Genomic DNA, 22,921 nt, shown 5'->3' on the forward strand with positions numbered 1-22,921 from the left:
ATAATCCCCTGCTTTTCTTCAACAGACTTCGAGGCATGGCTTCCTGATAAAGTAACTCATGTTTTATTAGGACAATCTAGTAATGCATACATCCCTGCTCCAGGGTCACTGATTAGCTCAATGTACAGAAACAATAGTCTGTTAGGATGTGTGTAAAGATAACCAGGGAAAGTGTGATATAAATAGATAAAATGCTTTCTTAATGTCCTGTTATTAACATCTGTTGGATATGGCAATATTACTGCTGTGTTCTCAAAACTGCTTTACAACATATGCAAACTTTTAACCAGACATATGGGTTGACAGAGTCTAGAGAGTTCTTTGAAGTCAAAGGGTGAATAATTGAATCAGCTTAACTTTAAATCCTCTCAGAAATCACACATTTTATGGATTCAAACTACCTCTGTTTCCTTTAGAATGACGAGCTTTTTGGATCAGTGCAAAAAGCTACATCTAAAGAAAATGTTATTAATGTTTCACTATCTATTTTTCTCTTTTCTCTTATGCCTCATATACATCTCTGTGGCTTGGAGCATGGGTTTTTTCAAGGTCTGTCCAGAGCTCAACAACAAGATGCCAAACTCACAGCTATTTACATTGCTTGATTCCCACTGCCTGCCTAAATGTCAATTAGAATGAAACATTAGATGAAACACGGTAGGGAAATCTTTTTGCAGCAAGCTTTCTAGATTATTGTGTCTTTTTTCACAAGGGTTTGTCATCTTTCACCACAGTGTCCAGTAATCATCTTTTGGTATTTCCACCAGCAATCTGTTCAGTTTCTTATCAGCTTTTGAACACTTCATTGTATGCATTCTAAATATGTCTTTTGTACTGAGAAAACAAGAATATTTAGGGTGAAATTAATATATGGGTACTTCCACAGAATCCTGCAGAACACGCCTGCAGTTCAGGCTGCTGCATTACCCTTCCATGCCAGACCCAAACAGCCTCCCTGTGACTAATGTTGCCATGGCCTGATTTACTTATACACTTTGTATCTGCAGCTCATTATCATATTTAAACTTCTGGGTGGCTCAGCTCCTCTGAAAAATCTGACCTAATAGTATTCTACATAGAAAAGGATGTAAGTACCTATTAACCTGTACCAATTTACCATAGCATTTATAAAGATATGAGTAACATGCATAGTCACGCATGTGTTACTAATGCAGACTGAAATATTAATTGCAAATCTGGGCAGTATTTTTATCAAATACTTATTCTGGATAAATGTTTTCCTTATTCAGTACCTCAATATGTGTTTGAATAATACTCTGCAAATAATATTTCATTCAAATGTTGCACTGAATTATAGGCACTTTCCTCCAGTGAATAATTATTTCCAAATTAACTTCCTTAGGATAAACTATTCTTATTTATTCATTGAGCTTGGTTCTGATTAGGCTAATAAACAGAGATGGTGTTAGCACCAAAGTACTGGCAATTTTAGCTTCAGACATGCAAGCTCTTGCACACAAGTGGATTTCTATGCTAACACAGTATTTCTGGCATCAAAATGGAGATAAAAGAAACACAGGAAACTAAGGAAGAAAAATAAGTCAAAAGTTAGAAATGTGAAATCACTGATTCTTTATTGGTTGATATGTCCTTATTCCTTTGACTGTCATTCTTTATGTAGGTTTTGACCTTTCTCTGCTGTTTTCTTCTTTTGATGCCTGAATACATTGTCTCTCACTTTCTTGTCTATTTAAGATTGACTCATTTATATTTGCTTGATATTAGTCCCCAGTCTCTGATCAAATGCTGTGCTTGCAAGACTGTAAATGCACAAACTCAACAAATAATTCTGCAGCCACTCAAATATTCTACAAGACTCAATCCCAAGCCATGCTGATAATGCTTTTGTCTTCTTTCCTTTAGTTTTCAAATCTCAAAACACAGTCACCATAAACAAAATTCACCTCTATCACCAATGGCCAAAACAGGACTACCCTGACATTCCGTGGTGCAAAACCTTATGGATAACCTGTACTTCATAAATTTTAGGAAAAATATTCCCTCTTCTAAATTATAGGCTACGTGGGCATACTGTGAAATAAAATGTGGCCCAGACGGTGATTCCCAGCTCCTGGAGGCACAGGCTGGTTTGTGTCCATAGAGATCAGGGCTCCTTACCTCTCAGAGAGGTCATACCCACAGTGTATGATGGCTCTTTTTGTTGTGAGACATCATCATCACTACTACTATTATGATGATGGCAACAAGAAAGAGCTGACTTTTTTTTCAGTTCAGGTTGTAAAATAATTTGATGGCTGTGCTGCAGCCCTCCAGAGAGAGGCTTTTACAGGATGGTCCTGCTGCTGGCCTGGTCCGTGGGATGCATGAACATGGGGTCTGTGGGCCTGGCATTGGCCAAAGAGCTAAGAGGAGAGGAGCCACACATGCCTCTCAGAACACATCCTTCAGGAGCTGGCATGTTGTGAGACCTCTATGTGACACATCCCAAAGCATGGGATGGCAGCAGAGCTGTGAGAGACATTTCCAAAGCATGCTCCTGAAGCAAACTACATCGTTGGTGCACAAGCACCCTACGATGCCATGCACAGATATTGCTCTTCTGCAGCACCTCAAGCCCCCTTCTGCTAGAATGAAATGCTATTTTAAAAAGAGCTTCTAGCTGACAGTTGGCATTAATTACCATTCCTTGCAGTGATGGGGCTTTGGCAAACCATTTACTAGCATTACAATATACCTGCCTCTACAGAATAGTACTTAGCTTTGCACTTACGTTTGCTGATAAATTAAGCTGAAGCAAAAGAAAATTAACACATTCAAAACATGCACGCATTGCTTAAAAAATGACATGAGTATAACCTGTTAAATATGTTTCCCTTGTCCTAAAAATAAACAAAAAAACAGAAAGCAAAACCACAGAACAGAGGCTCTGCCTACTATGCCAGCTACTTGAAGTCTCTCTGTCTTTGCCTCTGATCAGATACAAAGTGGGATACTTACAACTTTGCCATTTTTGTACATAGAAAAATCTAATTTGTAACTACCTTTAAAATAAAATTTTGGTGTGTTGAGAAGGAAAAGCTAATGGCAGCACCCTGGCCTGATCTGATTCCCACGTGATGCTGTTGACGTGATAGTAGATTGGAATACTGTGGCCCCATGACAGCCAAGGTAAATGGTGGTTATCCACTTCTATTTTGGGCAATTTTGTATTCATTTCCTTCATGCCTTTCATAATAACCATAGGAATTTATTCACATTTTTATTTACTGCCCCTCTTCTGCTATTGCCTTACTCATGAAGACTACAGCAGTTACCATCATGCAGTAGGAACATACCGCTTCAAGACCAGAAACAAATTTGCTAAACTCTGGCTTTATTATTTTAATTCTTATTTTGATAATGAAACACCAAATGAGAATAGATTTCAGCCTAAGAGATGATATGTCAGGATAATTTTCTATCTTGTCACTAGGTAACGATTCTAATGGTATCTCTTACTTAGCTGCCTTCTTTAATAACTTTATGGTGAAAGCATGTTACAGCAATTGTGACTGTGTGGAATACTCAGTGTTCTGGGGGAAAATATTAGCTTAATGAGGAGAAAGACAATTTCCTGAAGAAGTGCCTCACATAGTTCCTGCTTTTAAATGAAGAACTGTAACCTGGACAATTTGTCATTACAAGGTATAAAAAACACTTAACTTCACAGTTTGGTGCATTTATAGCACTCCTGCAGAGGGAAAAGAGAGATTTATAGATTTTTCTCACCTAGCAAAATAGGTTCCTGTTCCTCCGAGTCCATTTGCTCAAAAGATGAATGTTCATTACTCTAAGATTGTATTGAAGGAACGGACTATCCCTTAGCTTCTAACACGTTTCACAAGTTTCACTAGATGTTTATTACACCCTTAGGTACCTCTGAAAATATGGCCCACAGACACCGAAACCCTGTGGTAGAGCTTTGATAAATGCTCATATACTTAACATTACAACATACTTGAGCAAGTATCTTTAACTTCAGTAGTCCAGAAGTAATAGCAACAACAGGATTTCAATAAGTTGAAACTACAGTGCTGCAATCTTTAGCAGAACTAGAGACGCTCTAGAAAGGAACAACTATGAGCATTATGTCATCTAGTCCATCGTGCCAACAAAGGATGTTTCTCTACAGCCTTGGCAAGCAAACCTGGTAATCGGGCTTGCCAAAATAAAAACTGGCAAGAGCTTGATACCTGATGTGCAAAGAAAAGAAATGAGCACAAACCGAATATGTACTTTGTCTGCATCTTTTCCAGTATAAGCAGAAAGGCTAGAATGTCCTTGAATATTCATCCCCAGGAAAAAGCTGCACTGTATTAGCTGTGTCTTGGCACTTGATGGTTTATGCCATCTTGGATTTTTCCAGTAAGCTTAAGTACTGTAGTGGAAAAAATTATATGGGGAAAGTTGAATGGATTTTTTTCCTATTTACTACTTAATATAAGATGCACTATTTACCAGCCTACATCTGCAAGTTATGACAAGCTTATGATAATATAAAAAGACACTGAGTTTAGGTAACAGAGATTTAGCACATTAAGAGATTATAGGTTTAGACAGTATCAAGTTCTCCCACTGTTCTGCAGCAAAAACCTTCTCTCACCAAGCTCTGAAGCTAAACAACTCTTTTCCAGTGCAACATTCTACTTCTTGTGAAAGTGACTCAGAATACATACTTAGATAATGTAGATTCTGTTCCTGTACAAAACCACACCATGTTAATAGTCTACTGTGATGTAAGAAAGATGAAAGAAGCCATCAGAGACACATCCCAAAATAGAAGATACCCTTATCCTCACACAGATACTTTGAAATTTGCATGGGAGGAAGCAGCTTGGTGATTAATACTTAACTGGGCAAAATGTTTATCCTATAAAATGTATCTTTGTTAATGCCAGCCACCAAACAAAACAGAAAAAATTAGATACCTTTAGGTGACACTGAACAAAACCCATTATGCTTTGAAGTCAGGGGACTAGCCTGGTGATTGCCTCTCTCCCCAGCCCACGCCAGGCTCGCATACACGGCGCTCTGAAAATCCAGGAAGCAGCCAAGGCCACAGTGTGGTAACTGCTCCCCTGCTATGCTGGTGTGACAGCCACTGTGCTTCGGAAAGAAAACAGGACATCTACTGGAAGTCTTCTTGTACTGAATATAAACCTGCCACTCACCTGATGTAGTAACGATTAGACCAAATTCAAGAAACAGAAAGAGATGTATCAAATATTCATTAGTTGTTCTTTGTCAGTCAGTAGACCTTTCTGGTTAGATTAGCTTAGCTTTCAGGACATACAAACCGACTGCCTCTTTGGAATCTACTTAAAATACACTGTTACAAAATTTGTGGTGGGATGAATTCCTGTAACTGCTGATTTCAGAGGAGCTGTTGTAGTTTATATCAACTGAGATTCTAGCCCACGATTAAAATTCGTACTTGCTTCTAAAATATTGTAATTTCTGTAGTTTAATGGAAAATAAATCTTGCAGGCGATATATGTCCTATAGACCCACAGTAAATGTGCAAAACATAAAAAGCTGGATGTTTCGTTCATTTCAAATAAATCATTTTTCTTGTGCCTGAATTTACATTACTTGTGGCATCACATGTGACTTCTCTTCACTCCTGCTCTATCACTTTTGCTTAGGAAATCTCAAAGTCCTCAAATACTGAATAATTAATTGCTTATAGGAAGCTGTGAGCAGAATGTTTTTTTTTCCCCAATGCAAAGATGCTGTTCTCAGCGCATCAATAAGAAACCAAACATGGTTAGAAGAAAACTTCCAGAAAAAAAATAATGCATATATCCTTTCTTATTACGCACCAGATCCACTTGTCCTTTCTGATGCCGTTGCTACAACTCTTAGATAACTCCTACCCATCTATTGCCAATAAGAATTCAGATACTCACTATACACAAGTCAGCATTATTCCACCACAAATACTGCAGTTATTCTAGTTATTCTTCATCACCTAAAGATCTATAAAAGATGGAGCTCATGGCTGGGTTACGGAACAAGACTTTTCTAAAAAAAATTCTAAATAATGTTTTTCTACTCTTCTGGGATTCCTTAGGTTGGTTACCAGTGATCAGAAAAATAACATTTCTATTTTAATGGAAATTTTTATTCTCCCAGAAAAAAACTGCTTTTAAGAGTAAGTGGTCAGGGGGTACCAATCAATGAGAAGCTGGCTCAGAGACAGAATCATAGAATGGTTTGGGTTGGAAAGGACCTCAAAGATCATCTAGTTCCAACCTCCAGCATGTGCAGGGACACCTTCCACTAGACCAGGTTGCTCAAAGCCTCACCCAGCCTGGCCTTGAACACTTCCAAGGAGGCGGAATCCAGAGCTTCTTTAGGCAACCTGTTCCAGTGTCCTACCACCTTCACAGTAAAGAATTTCTTCATAATGTCTAATCTAAATCTACCCTCTTCCATCTGAAACCATTCCCCCTCGTCCTATCACTACATGCCATTGCAAAAGTCCCTCTCCAGCTTTCCTGTAGCCCCTTCAGGACTGCAAAGTGCTATTAGGTCTTCCCAGAGCCTCCTCTTCTCCAGGCTGAATAACCCCAACTCACTCAGACTGTCTTCATAGGAGAACAGAAATATTTGGTAAATTTTCAACATCACATCAGGTTGATCACAAAATACTCCTATGTAACAATAATAAAAACCATCTGATTTGCTAAATTAATTAATTAATTAATAAGAGTGGTGAAAGCCATGTTTTTGTAGGCAGGAAAAGTCAGTGGACCAGGAAAAAACTTCACTAGACTTTAACAAAACTGGAGAGTCTGCTGATGAAATTTACCATAAAGAATTATAAGAAAATAGACTACAGAACTGAAATTAGGTATTCACTCACAATATATGTTTACAAAAATCTTACAAGATTGCTCTTATATGTGATACAAGTTTTGTTACAAACATATTAGCAGTATTGCATGGCAATTAGTCTTAGCTTGATAGAACTTTTCCTAAGTGGGATCCAAGCTAACTCCTGCAATTTTCATCTGGCCACCAGTCACACCTTACTCCTAAGCCTTTTCTTCTCCTGGCCCAGTTCCTTCTCCCTCTCCTCACAGATCTTGTGCCCTGTGTCTCTGCTGGTAGAGACACAAAGATCCTGCTGGACCCTTCCAGTTTCTCATCATCCTTTTTGGTCTGAGAAGTCCAATAATGGGTAATCTCTGTTGATGGGCAACTCCCAAAATACATGGGTAGCTGCCATGTAACTACCCCCATCAATGTGTCTTCTTTCCCATTCCACTTCCATCTGAAAGCAGAAAGAAAATGAAATACTACAAAAGTTTAGGTCAATAAATACCATAAGAATTAAAAGTTCAGCCTCTGAATCTTACAATGGGCTGAGGAAGAATATATCCAAGAGGGACACTGCAAGTGAAAGCAGATTTCATTCTAAAACTGCACAACCAAAGCATCAGGGTATTCAAAATGCAAAATCTAGTGATTTTTAGCTGAAGGAAAAGAAGTCAAGACAGTGGCTTTACAGGAGGACTTTCAGTCTCATTTTCAAACTCTCATCTTGCAGGTGCCTTTTCTCCTCTGGTCCTACCTTTTGCAGACTTTCTGCCTCTACCCTTTGTCAGCACAGGGATGGGAGTTTTCTGCCAGCCCACAAGGAGCTCAGCCAGGCTGTGCTCTGGGAAAGCAGGCAGGTTCTGCTCTCCAAAGGCTGCAGACGCAGCCACCCACAGTCCAGAAGAAGGTATTGAGTCAACCTAAATATGACCATATTGGCCAAGTTTTTTCCCCTCAACCAGGGACAGATCATGGTAGAAACCCTGGATCTACAGTCAGCTGTCTGCCTGCCACTATTTCCTGAATTGGCAAACTTGGCATATATAAAAATCACACTTCATAGCAGAAAGTGATTCAGTGCTTTTTGAGGAACCAGCATGTTGCTGAAGGACCAAAGCTCACAGGGCAAAAGAAATTGTCTCAGTCGGTGACACATCTGCTGCACATGCCTTACATTGGGCTTTAAGCAAAGCCAGACCTCTAATGGGAAGTTCGGGCCAAATCCTGTTGACTTAAATGGCACGCTGTCCATCTGTGGTAACTAAATAATTCACAGTTGCCGCAGTGTGGAGACCATTCTGGTCTTATTAATAGATGACAGCAATCTTGGGCCAGTCTCCCTTCCCCTTGGTTAGGCTCCCATTAATCAAGCCCTCCAGCTAGTTGCTAGTTTTCCCACCTTGGCCTTGGCATGGCCTTGGCACTTGAAAATCCAGTAAGTATTACGAACAGCAGATGTAACGTTACCTGAACCAAGGAATCTCAGGCTGCAACTCAACACAGCCTGTTAATTCCAGGAAAAGCAGCCATGTCCTCAAAGTCTACGGCCTTTGCTGAATTCCTAAAAAAAGCTCTCTTTCAGAGAGAAAGTCAAGTGTTATCCCCACTGGGCAGGAGTTACTCAAGCACATATGCTCAGACTTGCTGCCAGTTCTTGTGTGAGTGACTGCCTGACAAGAGGTACATAAAGTTCACATCTGACTTGCAGAAGCTTCCCTAACATGTTCTCTGCTTGACAGATAACTGCCCTTTGACCCAGAATATTACATATTACCTCAGAAAAGGGGTGGGGAAAAACCTCTGCATTTGTGATTTTCTTGAATTATTTACAGGGAGATTGAACAGACTGATTTTTAAACCAGAGAATCACTGTCTCACAGCTGACAGCCTGTGAGCCCATCCTCTCACTGCAGGGTGGAAGAACTTTTAATGGCTGAGTTACAAAACGCTTGGTGAGTTTATGATGGCATGATGAATGCACACAATAAACGACAGCACATAAACCAGCTACAACATGATCTGTATTTTACACACTGCTTTTCAGGGAAACTATTTGTGCAATAGGAAAATTATATTGCATGCTTTTTGATAGCCTGGATACAGACTAACTTTAAGGTACAAAGAGCTAACAAACACCATCGTAAAGACAGAAAATTGTAAAAAGAAATAGGAGATGATAATACTTCTGTACCACAGTCTATGGAAAGATTTTTTTGGATCATAAGGAAAAAAATTAGCAGGATTTTTGCTCTTCTTAACCTATTTTAGTAGCAATAAAATTTCTTTGTGGTTTGTTTGTTGGTTGTTTTTTTTTTTTCTTTCCTAGGAAGTCAACATTAAAAGAAAACCCAAGGCAAAATAAGACTTGAGAAATCAGCAGACAGGACACTGTTGCACAGTGCTGAATATAATCTGTCCTAGGAGAGCTCAATGACTGCTTTGTGGTTAGGTCACCCACCTTGGGGGATTACTTGGTTTCAATCTCTTGCTTCCCAAGGAGTTAAACACTTTCCACATTGGCTGTAATGAGTACATGATGTACATGTTCCTTGGACTGCATGACACAAGTAGCCCAGGCTCACTCCTGTTTAAACTACCAGAAAGCTCCTTTTGCCTCTTCCGCTTCCAGGCCTCCCACACCATGACACAGTTTAACATGGCAGGGATCTCCCTTATCCATCCTTGCCTGAAACACCTTCCTTCAAATAATCTCCAGGAGATTAAGGTGTAAACCTACAAATCGTAAACCTGAAGAGACGATTTAGCACAGATCTGCTTCCTCAACATGCACGCTAGCACACTACACAGCGCAATGTCACCTCCACCAGCCATGTGTTAAAAGGACGTCCCAGCTGCACTCTGCAATGGGTTTGACTCCAGCAATGTAGCTTCAGGCAGCTCACAGCACATGAACAGATCGATCCTCTCTGCAGATCCCGCAGCAGCGAACACGTGCTGAGCAGGGCTCATCACTGCTTGGCACCAAGCAGCGTGACTGGGCTCCCTCCAGACCCTTGTCAAATTCTGTGAAGTAACCAGAGGTGCTCAGGCTTGGATGATGTATGAGTGTAATGACAAATCTGTATCACTACATCAGTCATGCCTGCTGCTGGTTTTAGGCAAGCAGCTCTATTGGATTTGGCCATCAGTTTTGGCTCTGTTTACCCATTCAAGGCAAAACTCAGTAGGAGCTCTGTAAGATTGAAACCAAGGCAACACCACAAAAAAAAACAAAACAAAAATAGAGTGCTGTAGGTCTGGGATATTTTTCCAGGGCTTTCATACACAGTTTCAGCTGAAACCAACATGCATCTTATACCCACAAAATACCAGGTAAGGAACAATTCTTTCACAGCAGACATTAGATCTGAAAGTCCAAGATGAAAACATTCAGTGAAAGGGGAAGAAATTTTTTCACAGGTGATTCCACAACACACACACATGGTATTTTGTAGGGTTCAAAGCTATATCAAATCCATTTTCAGTCTAAGAACAAAAGAAACTTATGAGACAGTCATGAAGTAACTCAGGAAAACTCACTTTAGGGTTCTCTACATACCACTTCTCCAGTGCAAGCAATTTTGTACCCAGATCAAGGAAACAATTAAGTACGTGTGCCAGTTGAACTGCTTGTTCAGAACATGGCACCACTTTTGGTTTGGTTTTTCTTTTTTTCCACTCACTGCATGAGCAGAATAAAGATCTGGTCAACACATGACTCTAGGAGAAAACGTAACTTTTTTGATCCATCTATTATAAGGATTCAGCCCAGATTTTTCCTTAGAAAAGAATGCAAAGAAACCCCAAATGTGTAGAAAATCCCAATTACTCTCATTCCGTTCTGAGACTGAAACTTTTGCTTTTTTTACGCCTCTACATATCCAATTCAGATGCTGGGAAGTTAGAAAAAAGATTGAATGTTTTTATTGTTCAATTTGCAATTGCTAAAGCATGACTTTAATTTATGACACAAATTACATTCTAGCCAAGAAAGTGAGGAAAAACTTTTGCTTTTTCACCTGCTTCCTTTCACCTGCTTACAGACATTAAGCTTTCATCTAGCCACCTGCAACGATGCTACAGCCATCTTCACATATGATACAAGTGAATACTATTAAGATCTGCAAACTGTGATTGCAAAAAGCTACCTGGATTTGTAACCTCCATAAAATGATGGATTGAGCATTTCCTTGCATAAGATGCTCCCATATTCATTTAAAACTTCATCAATAAAAAGTTTCTCTCATTCCTGCTCTTTTTCAATATTCACTATTATATCTTTAGATTAAGTGGAAGAATGTGGAAACAGAAGGGGAAGAAGTGTTATGAGATGAACACAATTTTCCAAAATGCTTAAAAGTATATATAAAAATAACCTTTGGGATCACTGGCTTTTATTTTCCTATGGCAACTTCTAACCACCACAGGCATATAATGAATGTCTGAACATTAAGAATTTATGTGTGCTGCCTTAGATGAGCATAATTCTCAACTATTATTAATGAGGAACTATAAAACACACTTCAAGTTTTATGCCTAAATTACATGAAGTTTCCAGAAACCATAAATACATCTGTCTATGGGTATCTACAGAGAATTATATAACACGCTTTCATAACACAGTCACCGGGGCAGTGGAACTCATCCCATATGAGAAAAGATCTTACAAGGAAAACTTCATATAGAGTAATTCTTCCCCTGCTCTGATTTCTGAAATATTTATAGATGCCTCCAGTCTAATCAGGAAATGGGGGGGGAATTTTTTTTCAAAAATAGCATCCTTATTTACAACATGACTTGACCTTAATTTTCAGTCTCCCCTGAGAAACAGATCCTGTGTTTCATTCTATAGTAATTAATTTGCTGTTTAAGAATGAATATAGCTTTAAAATAGTAAAGCAAATTATAGTTTTATTTTCTACATTCATTAAATCTCTTTCATAGTTACAGTGGAATAATTAACTAGTTTTCACTTCTGGAAATTCCACTCCGGTTTTTGTATCACAAATAATGGCTTCAGTCTCAGCTGATTCACATTGATATTGACTGTGATATCTGTGGTAACAGTACTCTGCAAATTTCCATTTTCTCTGGCTGGAAATAAGTAGTAGCATGAGCTTTTTCGGCCAGCATACCTGATAGAGCCAACATGGTACTGAATTATCACACAGTGTTTAGTGGAAGCTAAAGAGGGAACCATCACACGCAGGTCTCAACATCTTAAATCAGTGGCTGCTCCACTGACATCTCTGGTGCTGTGTAGAACTGCCTCCAGGCCAAAGGAGCACAGAAGAGGAATTGGTGTGGGTAAGGCAACTGAAGCAGAAGCTTTTGTCTGGGGGCTGTGTGTGTTATCTGGAGTACCCAGGTTGTGGCTGCACACAAGGAACTGGAAAGTGCTGGCAAACATGACTACTTGAGGATGTACTGAGCAGCTGGAGTTTTATTGTAGTTGACATAGCCAGGAAGATGCTACTCAGGAGCAGCTAAGGATCTGTGTGTGAACTGCCAGGACTGCAAAGCTTAGCCCTGTTAATGGGATAACCTAGAAATCATATGCAACTGGTTACAGAAGTCTACTGCAATTCTTGTGCAGTACACAGCTTTGTAACAACATTAAGACAGAAAATTTAATGAACATGAGCTTATTTTCCTTGGTTTTGCCTAGGCTTTGCTTCTGCATTCCAAACCCCTCACCCTTGCCAGGTTCTGGTTTCTTTTTTTTAAGGTTTTTTTATTTTGTTTGTTGTTTTTTATTTGTCAAAAGTAAGTGTTCTTTTCCATCAGACAAAACCCAATAGACCCTCTGCTTCTACTCAGTGGCAGGTGATTAAGAGACGTCAAAAAATTCCTCAGTGAAATCGCCAATATCAGCAACCTGAGAAGACACATTTCTAAAAGCCAGTGCACAGTATCTCTACACGGAAGCACCCAAGAGCCACGCTGACGTGCCTGAGCTAGATCAACATCAGTACAACCAGCTAATAGTGCAAGATTAGTTATTTTTCAAGTCACAGTATGTTGCCTAGCCATAGCAGTATATGAAATTCCCTACAATTTTCAGGAACAGAAACCAAAAATTTCTAAGGGCTCAAAGGGAATAGCAGCAAATTAAAATTGACAGAGGCAGATTAAGATCAAAAGTTACCTGAGTGCCATAGCGAGTATGAAATATGTCTTTCAAAAAGTAATGCTACACGGAAAATTCAAAAGCAGTATTTTTTTTTTTTTTGGTGGCAAAACAAGAAGGTTTTTAATGGCAATGCCTATTTTTCATTTAGTCAAAGGCATTTTTCATTGCACAAGTACGTAGACTAAACCAAATTGAACAAGAGAAGTTCAAGCTGCTGTGATCTTTAGCTATTAAGTACTGTAGGAGCAAGCAGGTAGTGCAAATGAAAGTGCAAGCAGCAAGTGAGAGCTTAAAAAGTTCACAAATCTTGTTTGAGTGAGCTGAAAGCTGCTTGCAAGGTAAGTCAGCAGCGGCAACTAAAGTAGCAGAGCAAGGGGAAATGAAAAGGAACAGAGAATGAAGGAACAACAACATTCCTACTGGAAAATTATTTCAGCAAATGATAAAAACAAAGCTACCAGATGTCAGCAAGTCTGCAGTAAACCACCAGTTACTAGAGAAAAGCTGCTGGGATACTGCATATTCCTTCCTAATGTTCCCTCTGCAAGAACTGCTGGAACTGTGAACCTGGGATAGTGCTCATAATGTCTTATGTTTTCTAAATACTATTAGTCATCCTAATGAGATCTGCTGTTGTGCAAGATACCTACAGCAGAAGTAGCTTGGCCACACAGAGAGGAAGACACAGCTTCTTCACCTGTTACTCCCTTATATTGAAAGAAGCTGGTAATGCCTTGATTACATTAACACTGCAACGCTCCTGCACACCAAAGCAGCTAGTGACTCTGAGTAACAGGAAAAGGACCCAACTTCCAGACGATGGCAGTTCAGCCACCAAAAATACTAATTAAATAATTGTTATCTAGGAAGGATTATTTGGGGGATGATTATTTTTTCAAAACTTCAGGCAAATACATTTAATTACTGTCACATATAGGAAGCTCATTGATATGTTTATTAGGCAGAGGTCCCATTACAGTAACTACTGCATTATAGTAACTACTGTACCACAAATGGTTCCTACAGTAAGGAGTGACTAAGGTGGGGGAAATAAACATACACCTAGGCTAACTTTGTTTTCTAAAGAGCATTTTTGGACACAAACTGAGAACACTCTTTCTGTCAAGACTGCAGATCAGAACATGGCAAACTTGGTCTGACTGAGGAGAGGGAGAGCTCCCAGCTGCAGAGACATTTCAGTGTTCATTTCTGGCTATGAGGAGTCTGGCTTGTCCAAAAATCCCCCCTTTTTTTTTTTTCCAGATGGGAAAGATGGACCAATTTCTAGCCAGATTTTAGTAGTTTTCTCCATTTTACAGATTTGGCAGTTTGAGCATCTTGAATATACCCATTTCAGGTAAACAGATAGATTCTCAGTGAAAAAGAAGCCCAGCAAAACATCCATAAGCCATGTTTTAGCTCATTCAGATTTGTCTAACATACCAGCTCCTAGAGAATAATTACATTGTTTTTCTCTTCTTAAGTCTAGTTTTGATAGCAACCAAATTCAGCTTCTCTCTCTTCCCAACAGTGTTCTCCTTATTCTGAGATCTTAATTATGTCTTCCTACATCCACATTCCCTGGCTTACCAGAGCATTCTGCCTTCCAGCTATATACGCTTCCAGCTGAGATGAATGAAATCAAGAAGGAATTGGTGCATGCATGGATGGCAGGTTGTCTGCAACTTAATAATTTTTTACATTAATGTAATCACACCTGCTACACGAAGCTTTTAATGAACATGAGTGGATAACAGTTACAAGATATGACATACTTGTCTCAATGTCTGCAGCTCACTAGGAATTGCATTTCCACATAGTGGAGATACCTCCAGTTGTTTAAGTGATGCCCACAAGGGCTGTATAGTGCAGTACTCGCTCTGGAATGGATTCTCTGCATTTGTTCCTTTAGTGAAAGCTGCCTGTGATGCAGTCATGATTACTTGTTTCATCCATTTAAATTCACTCCCACCCAAGCCACACTTTGTCACAGTAGTTGTTTCACAACTGCTATGGCCAAGGGCAAAATGACAGCAGTATGCTTGGTTTCCAGCATCACCTCTCCACAAGCTTTCCCAAGGCTCCACAGCTTCACAGCCAGCTCTCTCACCATCTTAGCTGTCAGGTTCTGGAAACCGCTTTAATGTGAAAAGGGGTGATAACAGTGCTCTACTCTAATGAAAAATGCTGTTTTCTAAGGGACTGATACACTTAAACTGAAGCCCATGTGGCAATACTGTGGGGGACATTCTTTACTCACATGCCACCCTAGGTGGAGATTTCTCTTCTGGAAGCCACCTCTGAAGCTCTTTCTTCCTTTAACCTGCAAGAGGAGCTAGATACCCATAGCAGCTGATTCAGAAATTACTTTAAATCAGGTAACTTGTACAGTTTGTTTGTCTTCAAGAAAACTGTCTAGCTCTCAGTCTTGCTCTGTTTTCTGGCAGTTTTATGGTTTTGACCATTAAACAAGCTGAAGGCATCTCCACGACAAGAGATCACCTTTTTTAGAATTGGGAATGAAACATGAGCCAGACCCTGCATTTTTTTTGGACACCAGTAGGAATTCTGAGCAAAGCACCTAGCTGGCCCTCATCACCTGCAGGATTTTCCACAAAAGCTTTATGTAGCAGCACGCATTACATTTATATAAAAATTAAGATACAGTGATGATTTTCTTTTCAGTTATCTAGAAAATTCAGGATAATATAACTTAAATAAAAGTCAAGGAAATATCACTTTGAACTATGGTGTACATAAATTGAAACTAGCAACTCTTTTTTTGTAATTTTCTACTTACACTTCATCCTTTAAACAGTTAACCAGAGAGCTTCATTTTTGTAGACAATATCCATTTTTATGAGTTCATTATTTCATTCACACCTTCACTTCTACAGTTTCTTGGCTTAGACTTCTTAAACTGCCTCATCTGAGCAGTGCAAGTGAAGCAAATTACTACTAAAACAAGTTTTTTTAAGTCCTCAGAGTTTCAGCTTCAGAGCTGGGGGAGACTGTAAGACTTTTCACTGATGCTATTTACCTGCTTTTCCACAACTTGACTATATAGAGATGGAGGTGTTCTAAGCTCTTGGCAAGAACATCTTTCTGGGAGACAAAGGGCATATGTCTTAAAACTAACCAGCACTCCCCTACTAACACTAATATACCAGAGCAGACACAACATGTACAGATACATGGAGCTTCTTGGAGAACCCATCTGTAAGAGTAAAGCAAAGTGCACAACTGCAAAACCCATTAGCATCACTGGGGGTTTACAAGCTGAGAATGTTAAATAACAAGACTAGCTGCAGGCACCTCAATGAAAAGCAGCAGTAAGGAGCAGCAAGAGGCAAGCAGATTTCTTTAATTTAATTTTAAATTGCCACTTGTTGTAAATCTCAAAGAAGGCCTTTGTTTCCCCTCTGTATCCTTTATGTAGTAGCATTTCCTTAAACCACATAAAAGTAGGCCAAGTTCTCTCTGATAGTATCTCATGGAACTTAGACTTGTCTGAAGGAGTAACACAAGGATGAACTCAGCTCAAAGGCTGTACAGAATAGGAGTTACATTCCAGTCTTGAGCCACAGCATCACTTAACCAAAAAACCTCTATCTTGATCCGTTACATTGGATTTACCTGCAAAAGACATAAAATAAAATTTCGGCTGAAGCTTTAAAAGCCCCCTGTCTAAAGGAAAAGTCTCCTTTTATGCCATAAACTAGAAGGTTTCGTCAAACTCTTTCACAAAGGTCACAAGAACCTTATGCCCTAGAGCCAGAAAGCACCTAAGAGGCATCTCATTACTTAATACTTCAAGGACAACTGCAAGTGATAGGTCACAGTCCAGAAAAACATCCATGACACAGAGTACTTCAGCAAAAACCCAAACATCTTCTGCATATGGCTTCAGCAGCTAGTATAGCCATCACCAAGTGATTCAAAGGGAAAGCAGAACTCAGTAATGCTTGGAGCAAACACAGGCATGACAGTTAACATTGTGGCAGATGAAAAAGGAACAAAACCAGGGTAGAGAGGATACTCAACACATCTGTACTGAGAAGACACAAAATAACAGAATTTCCTGTAAGAATGACAATAGAGATGAGGAGAACTGCTATGGCATCATCAGGGAGGGCTACTTGAAAGGCTGCAAGAGAACACAGAAAAGAGGGAACTACAAAGTTTGAGAACAATCATCTTGGAGATCACATATAAGGTGAGGCTATCATGGAAAGTTTATTGGCCATGCACTAAAGATCCTTCTTCCAGAAGATGAGTAATCCTAGGCAAAGCTCAGCTCTGCCAGACAAGGCCTTCTTAGGCTAATCTGAAACAGAAGAATGGTTTCCTCTGTTAACGTCTCATCAAAGACCTCAATAGTTTCTGCAACAAATGCCAGACTTATTTCTTAGACGTTGCCTTCTTTGACGTAAAAGGGTGACATACATCAACATGTATTTTAAATGAAATTAAAAAAATGTAACAAGGCACACAGGAAACCTCCTGAACGCACTTACCCCACCTGCAATAGAGCAAACAACCCATGGCTGTCATGTTACATACGGCCACTGCAATGGTGATCCCAGCATAAGAATTTACACAGCACAAGAACTTAAAAAAACACCCCAGAAGCACTGTCCAGGTATTTATGTAACAGCTTGATACAGGCTGCCCAGGCTTTTAAGTATCTTTGGGTTGTTCCATAGGACGAATGGCAAACATCCATACAAACACCCCAGTTTAAATTATAATGCTCCCCAAACTCTCTGTTGGACTTTACCACTTCCATTTTTCACTGGCAGGAAGGCAGAGCAGAACAGCAGAAATTCCAGATCGGTATCTGAGAAATTCCCTTCCTCAGTGGTCTTGTGATTTGAGATGCACACAGAACAGAGCACTTTTGAAGCAAGTCTTTAATATTTGAAGAGAGAATTCTTTATTCACACAATGTGCAATAACTCCTTTCGAACTATATGCAAAAATAAACCCTGAAATTCTAATGAAGATACAGAGTGAAAAAAAAAAAAAAGCAGCACAGCAGTGTTTCAAGAGAATACATAATTCACAAGTTTGAAATTCAAGCACTCCCTTTCTGTGCCTGGAGCTCTCTTAAAATATTAACAATCAAATCTCTTCGGTAAGTGTACGGGGTGTACTTTACTCTGAACCAGTATCTTGGGAAAAGGTTACCACTTGGGGCATACATTTTTGTCCCTTGTTTGCCCATCAGACCACGAAGAATCCTGTTGCGGGACAAGATTTTATCATAAAATTCAACCCCACCTCTGGCGTAGTCTTTGGAAACAGTAGCTGCCTTCCTGTCAGCCTTGCAGTCCAGATGATAGGTCATAGCATCGTAAGAAATGTAATACCACATTAGTCCACCAGCAGCAGTTATAAGGTTACAGATGCCACGAAGTATCATGGGGCCAGGAGAGAAACCCAGAAGTAGCTTTATACCTCTTCCACAGAGAATTGTACCAGCTAAGCAAGTTGGAGCCACAACTGCAATTGCCAAAGGGCTGCCATTCTTCAAATACATAATTTCTCTGGCAATGGCAAACTTCTGAGCTTCAAGTGAAAAAGTCAGAGCTTCTTTCAAAGCAACACCTTCCTTGCTCTCCCAGTCTACTTCCTTGCCATTGATCACGACAACATGGTTGACTATTCCTTTTTCATCCTCAGCTGTGCTATCAAAATTAGGTGGGATGCCCACCCAAGAGCCTGCAGGCAGCCAGGGGATTCCAGCACTCACAGGGTGGAAGCCAGAAGCTGCAAAGGCTCGATAGGACTCAGCAGACTTCACACCAGTATCTTGCAGGACATCCTCAAAGACACCACAAAGCCTCTGTGAAAGCTCAGCTGGTTGCCCCTCTGACCAGCACTCATGCAACAGTTTGAATGTCTGCTCAGGAAACACATGATGGGAAAGGTTAGCACCAAACAGTCCCATGCACGAAACAGCCAACAAAGTGATCTTGCGCTTCTTTGCCCACACAGATGCCTTCCGCAGGATCTGCACTGCCATAGTGAAATCCTAACCTGTTTATAACATAAAATCTGGAATTAAAGTGTGCATAAATGGGAGTCTCTCATCTCTGTAGCATTTTAAAATACCAAGCAAAAAAAAGGAGAAGCAGCACAGCACAATAACCAGAGAAATATTCCCTTTTTACAAAACACAACACACCTTTACAGAGTGAGTGATACTCATTAATTTTGGGACCTTGGCACATAGGATGATTGATACAAAGAATTAACTTCTCCCTCTCCTCCAGTAAATCAATTTACCGCAATAAAGGCAATAATAAAGCCACTATACTTCCTCCTTCCCCCAGCAATCAATATGCATTCTGTATTTAACCAACATACTTGCCTAGTCCTTGCCAGCACAATCCCACTGTTGCACTCCACTGCAGAGAGGGACTACAGATACTAAGGTCAGAAAGAGCCAATTATTAACCTATGCTAACAGTACAGCTCCAAAATTTTTAGTCAGTAACCTCAATACTAAATTCTTTAAGTTGAGCTTGACTACAACTTCCAAAATACAATTGCATTTTGATGTGAAAATTTCAGGAAACAGATTCCTTTAGAGTTTGTTCTAATGGATAGTCAACCTCATTATTAAACAAAAAAACCAAACAATAACCAAACAAAAAAACAGTATGTGTTTTTTCTAGGCATTTTTTCCCCCGTATTTCACCTTCCAAGCATTGGTTCTAGCTTACTCAGTAAAAAGCTGTTTTCACAAAGCAACATGTTTTCAGTGGCTACTTTCAAAAAATTGTCTTTGAAATAATTTGTCTGACAACTAAGATGTACATTCCAAGCAGAAACTGGAACAAAAATCGTTTCAGGGCAGACAGCTATGTTGTGACTCTTTAAGTAAACAGATAAACTTAAAAACTTTCAAACCTGCCAACTCCTTCAGTTCAAGAGTCCTGCTTCCCTTGGGAAGTATCAGTTCCTTTTATGGCCCAAGCTATATGATGTGCCCTGCCAAGGAAAGTTCCAATTCCTTCAATTACAGAACTCTCCTATGAAATGATGCTACTATAAAGATATAAAAGTGAGTTAGGTACCTACATCCAACAGACATCAATGAAAATAAGATGCCCCTGTTTCCACTTGCATCTTGCAATGTCTTTTCTCTCAGGACTTTTAACACATGAGCTCCAGAGAATCCTGCTGCAGCTGTTGAAGACATTAGTATTTACAGCTGTCCTTACAGGAAGCTGAGGTGGCAGAAGGAAACTGTGCTTTGATACAACAACCAAAGTCTTAATGTTGAGTACCATCAAAGGTGGGTTTCAGCTATGCTGCTGGGCTTTGCACAGCAGCAGCTGAAACAAACATATGCTCTCTTCTTCCACTCAGGCTGAACAAGAACCACCCGCAGAGGGGTAGAGTGGACAACTGGGGGCTGTATCATCATCAAACAGCACTGCATGGCATGCTGGGATGCACTCGTCATGATCAACAGCAAATGAGTATTAGCCACAGGGAAACAAAAGGGAATTAAATTAAAGGCAGTGTTTTAATGATTTGGTATTACTACTCCTCCCTATGAAGCTCTTTCAGACTGTAAATTCACCAGGGGAAGAATAATCTTGTTTAATGTTTATACTGCACTGAACACATACTGAGTGCTTAATAAAAACAATGATGCATGTAAGTATACAATAATTTAATATCTATTTCTTAGTGTAGTACATGGAAGTACTCTTACATTCTGCTAAAGACTAGAGGTGGTGATTCGTTTAACGAAATTAATTAAGAAAAAATATGCTGAAGAGCCAAGAAATTGGATGAAGACCAATTCTGGGAGAAAACCTTGATAATAGATTTTAAAAAAACCCAGAAAATGGTAATACTACATCCAAATGACCTCTTTGGAGTTAAAAACCTCTCAGCAAATTTGACAGTCTAGATTTGATGGAAAAGGTCATGCCGTTCACAGTGCAGGGGACAGCACTTCAAAGGGGATGACTGTACGAAGACGATCACTTGATCCACACATGAAGCTGATTTCCCAAGAGTTCCCAAGTTTCTCCCACTATTGTTAGAGACAGCCCTCTCATTTGGGCAGGCTAGCAGATCTTTTTAAGATTAGGAATATAGCAAGAAGAAAATTTAGCCCCTCAGCTATGTCTATGCCAGTGTGGGGAAGGCCAGACCATGCTGAAAATCAGCCTGCTCTTCTTGCTTGTATGATCAACTGATGCTTGCCAAGCACATGGAATACTGAATACTCCTCCTGGTCAGCAACCCTGGATGCTGGGAAGCACACCTGGACAGGCAGGTGAGCCACAGGGAAGAGGGGCAGGAAGCACTGTGCTTATCCATACACTTCTTAACATACAATTCATTAACACTAACTTTTTTCCTGCTTCAGCCATGCACATTTTAACAGTTGCTAAGTATTTTTAATTGGTTTGTTTGTTTGTTGTTTTTTTTTGTTTTTTTGGTTTTTTTTAAATTAAACTATCCTTTGTGCAGGTATGGCTTTAAACCTTTGTGGGTAGACACTTCACAGCCCAGCCTATATTCTTGACTGGATCATGCCCGATAATCCTGCCACACACTTCATGCCAGGATAAGCAGGGAATGGCATGGATACTCATTTGCTCATGATAGTCAATACTCGTGAAAATAAAAGCAAAACTGCCCTTGATACCTTCTAGCACCTGTGCTTTCAAACCTTCCCTGGGGGGTTTGCACTGGCTCTGAGCTCCTGCAGAAAACCCCACTGCAGCACTAACTGCATCTCACATCTTTATGCATAAACTCTGTGCGTTTTATGCAGAAGGAAGGCAACCGGAAGCTACGAGGTAGTTTTTACAGCCCATATCCTGCAAACTTACTGGCTTAGCTTGTTCACACAGAACCACAACAATGTTTATCTGACCGTCTCCCTCAAACGCTGAAATATTACTTATCTCTGTGGTGTTACAATCACTCGTTCTCACGTAAGCCGGAGAATGTGAACAGCTAGCATTTAAAACAAGGGGATAACAAGGCAGGTTTTCCCCTAACACGGGAACGTTATTATTATTATTTTTTTTTAATGGCACATATCCGAGAGAAAAGCTCCACCTAGAACAGGGATCACTCAGGACACAGGACGAGGGCTGAGCCCGCCTCCAGGGCTCAGGGCTTCAAGGCCCGCTGGTCGGAAAACAAACATCCAGCGGGGAGGCGGCCTCGCACGCCGCCAGGAGGGGCGAGGGCCCCCCCAGCCCCGGGACCGGGCCGCGGGGCAGCGCTCCCGCCGCTCCCCCCGCCAAGCCGGGCCGCGTCCCGCCGCCCCCCGCGCCCGCACCTACCGGGGCTCCCCGCGCCGAGGCGGGGCTGGCAGCGCCGGGCGGAAGGGGCGGGCGGCGGCGCCATCAGCGTCGAGCGGCGGGGCGGGGGGGGGGGTCGGTCGGTCCTGCGGGGCCCGGGTGAGGGGTATGGCTCCCTCAGAGGTTGCATCCCCGCGGGGGAGCCGGGGCGAAGCGGCGGCAGAACCTTCCCGCGGGCAGGTCGAGCCGCTGCGCTGCCCCGGAGGCGGCGAGCAGGGCCCCTGCTGCGGGACACCCCGAGCGGCGGCTGCGGCCCGGGCAGGGACCCTCTGCCCGAGCTACGGCTTCATTCTGTGCCCTCGCATTGTTATGCTGTAACTCCCGGTGTTTTTTGCCTGCAGTGTGCCTTAGATGTGGACATGAATACAGCCCGCCCACTCCAGTGCGGGAACACTTACTGGAAGGCAGTGAAGTACCCAGCATCCATCATGTAACATTTGTTTTCTCTGTCATCTCTAGCAGGAAAATAACACGCAGGGATCTTTACTGGCTTTAAAGTTATGATTTGCTCAAAGGAGAAGATGGTTTCTCAATAATGAATTTGTTTCATGACCCTGAGAAGGCCCTGGCAAGCTCTGCCTGTGGCAGCACGGCT

At 40.8% G+C, this 22,921-nt stretch overlaps 1 protein-coding gene across 1 annotated transcript; it reads right to left on the reverse strand.

Annotated features, from left to right (window-relative positions):
- Nucleotides 1-17,891: 17,891 nt before the first annotated feature.
- Nucleotides 17,892-22,352, reverse strand: TMEM177 (transmembrane protein 177). The gene is made up of 2 exons (XM_051624232.1): nucleotides 22,309-22,352; nucleotides 17,892-19,021 (listed from the first exon to the last, which is right to left on the reverse strand). Exon 2 carries the CDS (start codon nucleotides 19,005-19,007, stop codon nucleotides 18,057-18,059), a length of 951 nt encoding a protein of 316 aa, XP_051480192.1. The 5' UTR covers nucleotides 19,008-19,021; nucleotides 22,309-22,352; the 3' UTR covers nucleotides 17,892-18,056.
- Nucleotides 22,353-22,921: the final 569 nt, after the last annotated feature.

The sequence above is a fragment of the Apus apus genome, chromosome 6 (assembly GCF_020740795.1).
Source record: "Apus apus isolate bApuApu2 chromosome 6, bApuApu2.pri.cur, whole genome shotgun sequence".
NCBI classification, from domain to species: Eukaryota; Metazoa; Chordata; class Aves; order Apodiformes; family Apodidae; genus Apus; species Apus apus.

What these genes read in the sequence shown, in the direction of transcription:
- TMEM177 (XM_051624232.1), bottom strand. Translation starts at nt 19,007, where the DNA reads ATGGCAGTGCAGATCCTGCGGAAGGCATCTGTGTGGGCAAAGAAGCGC.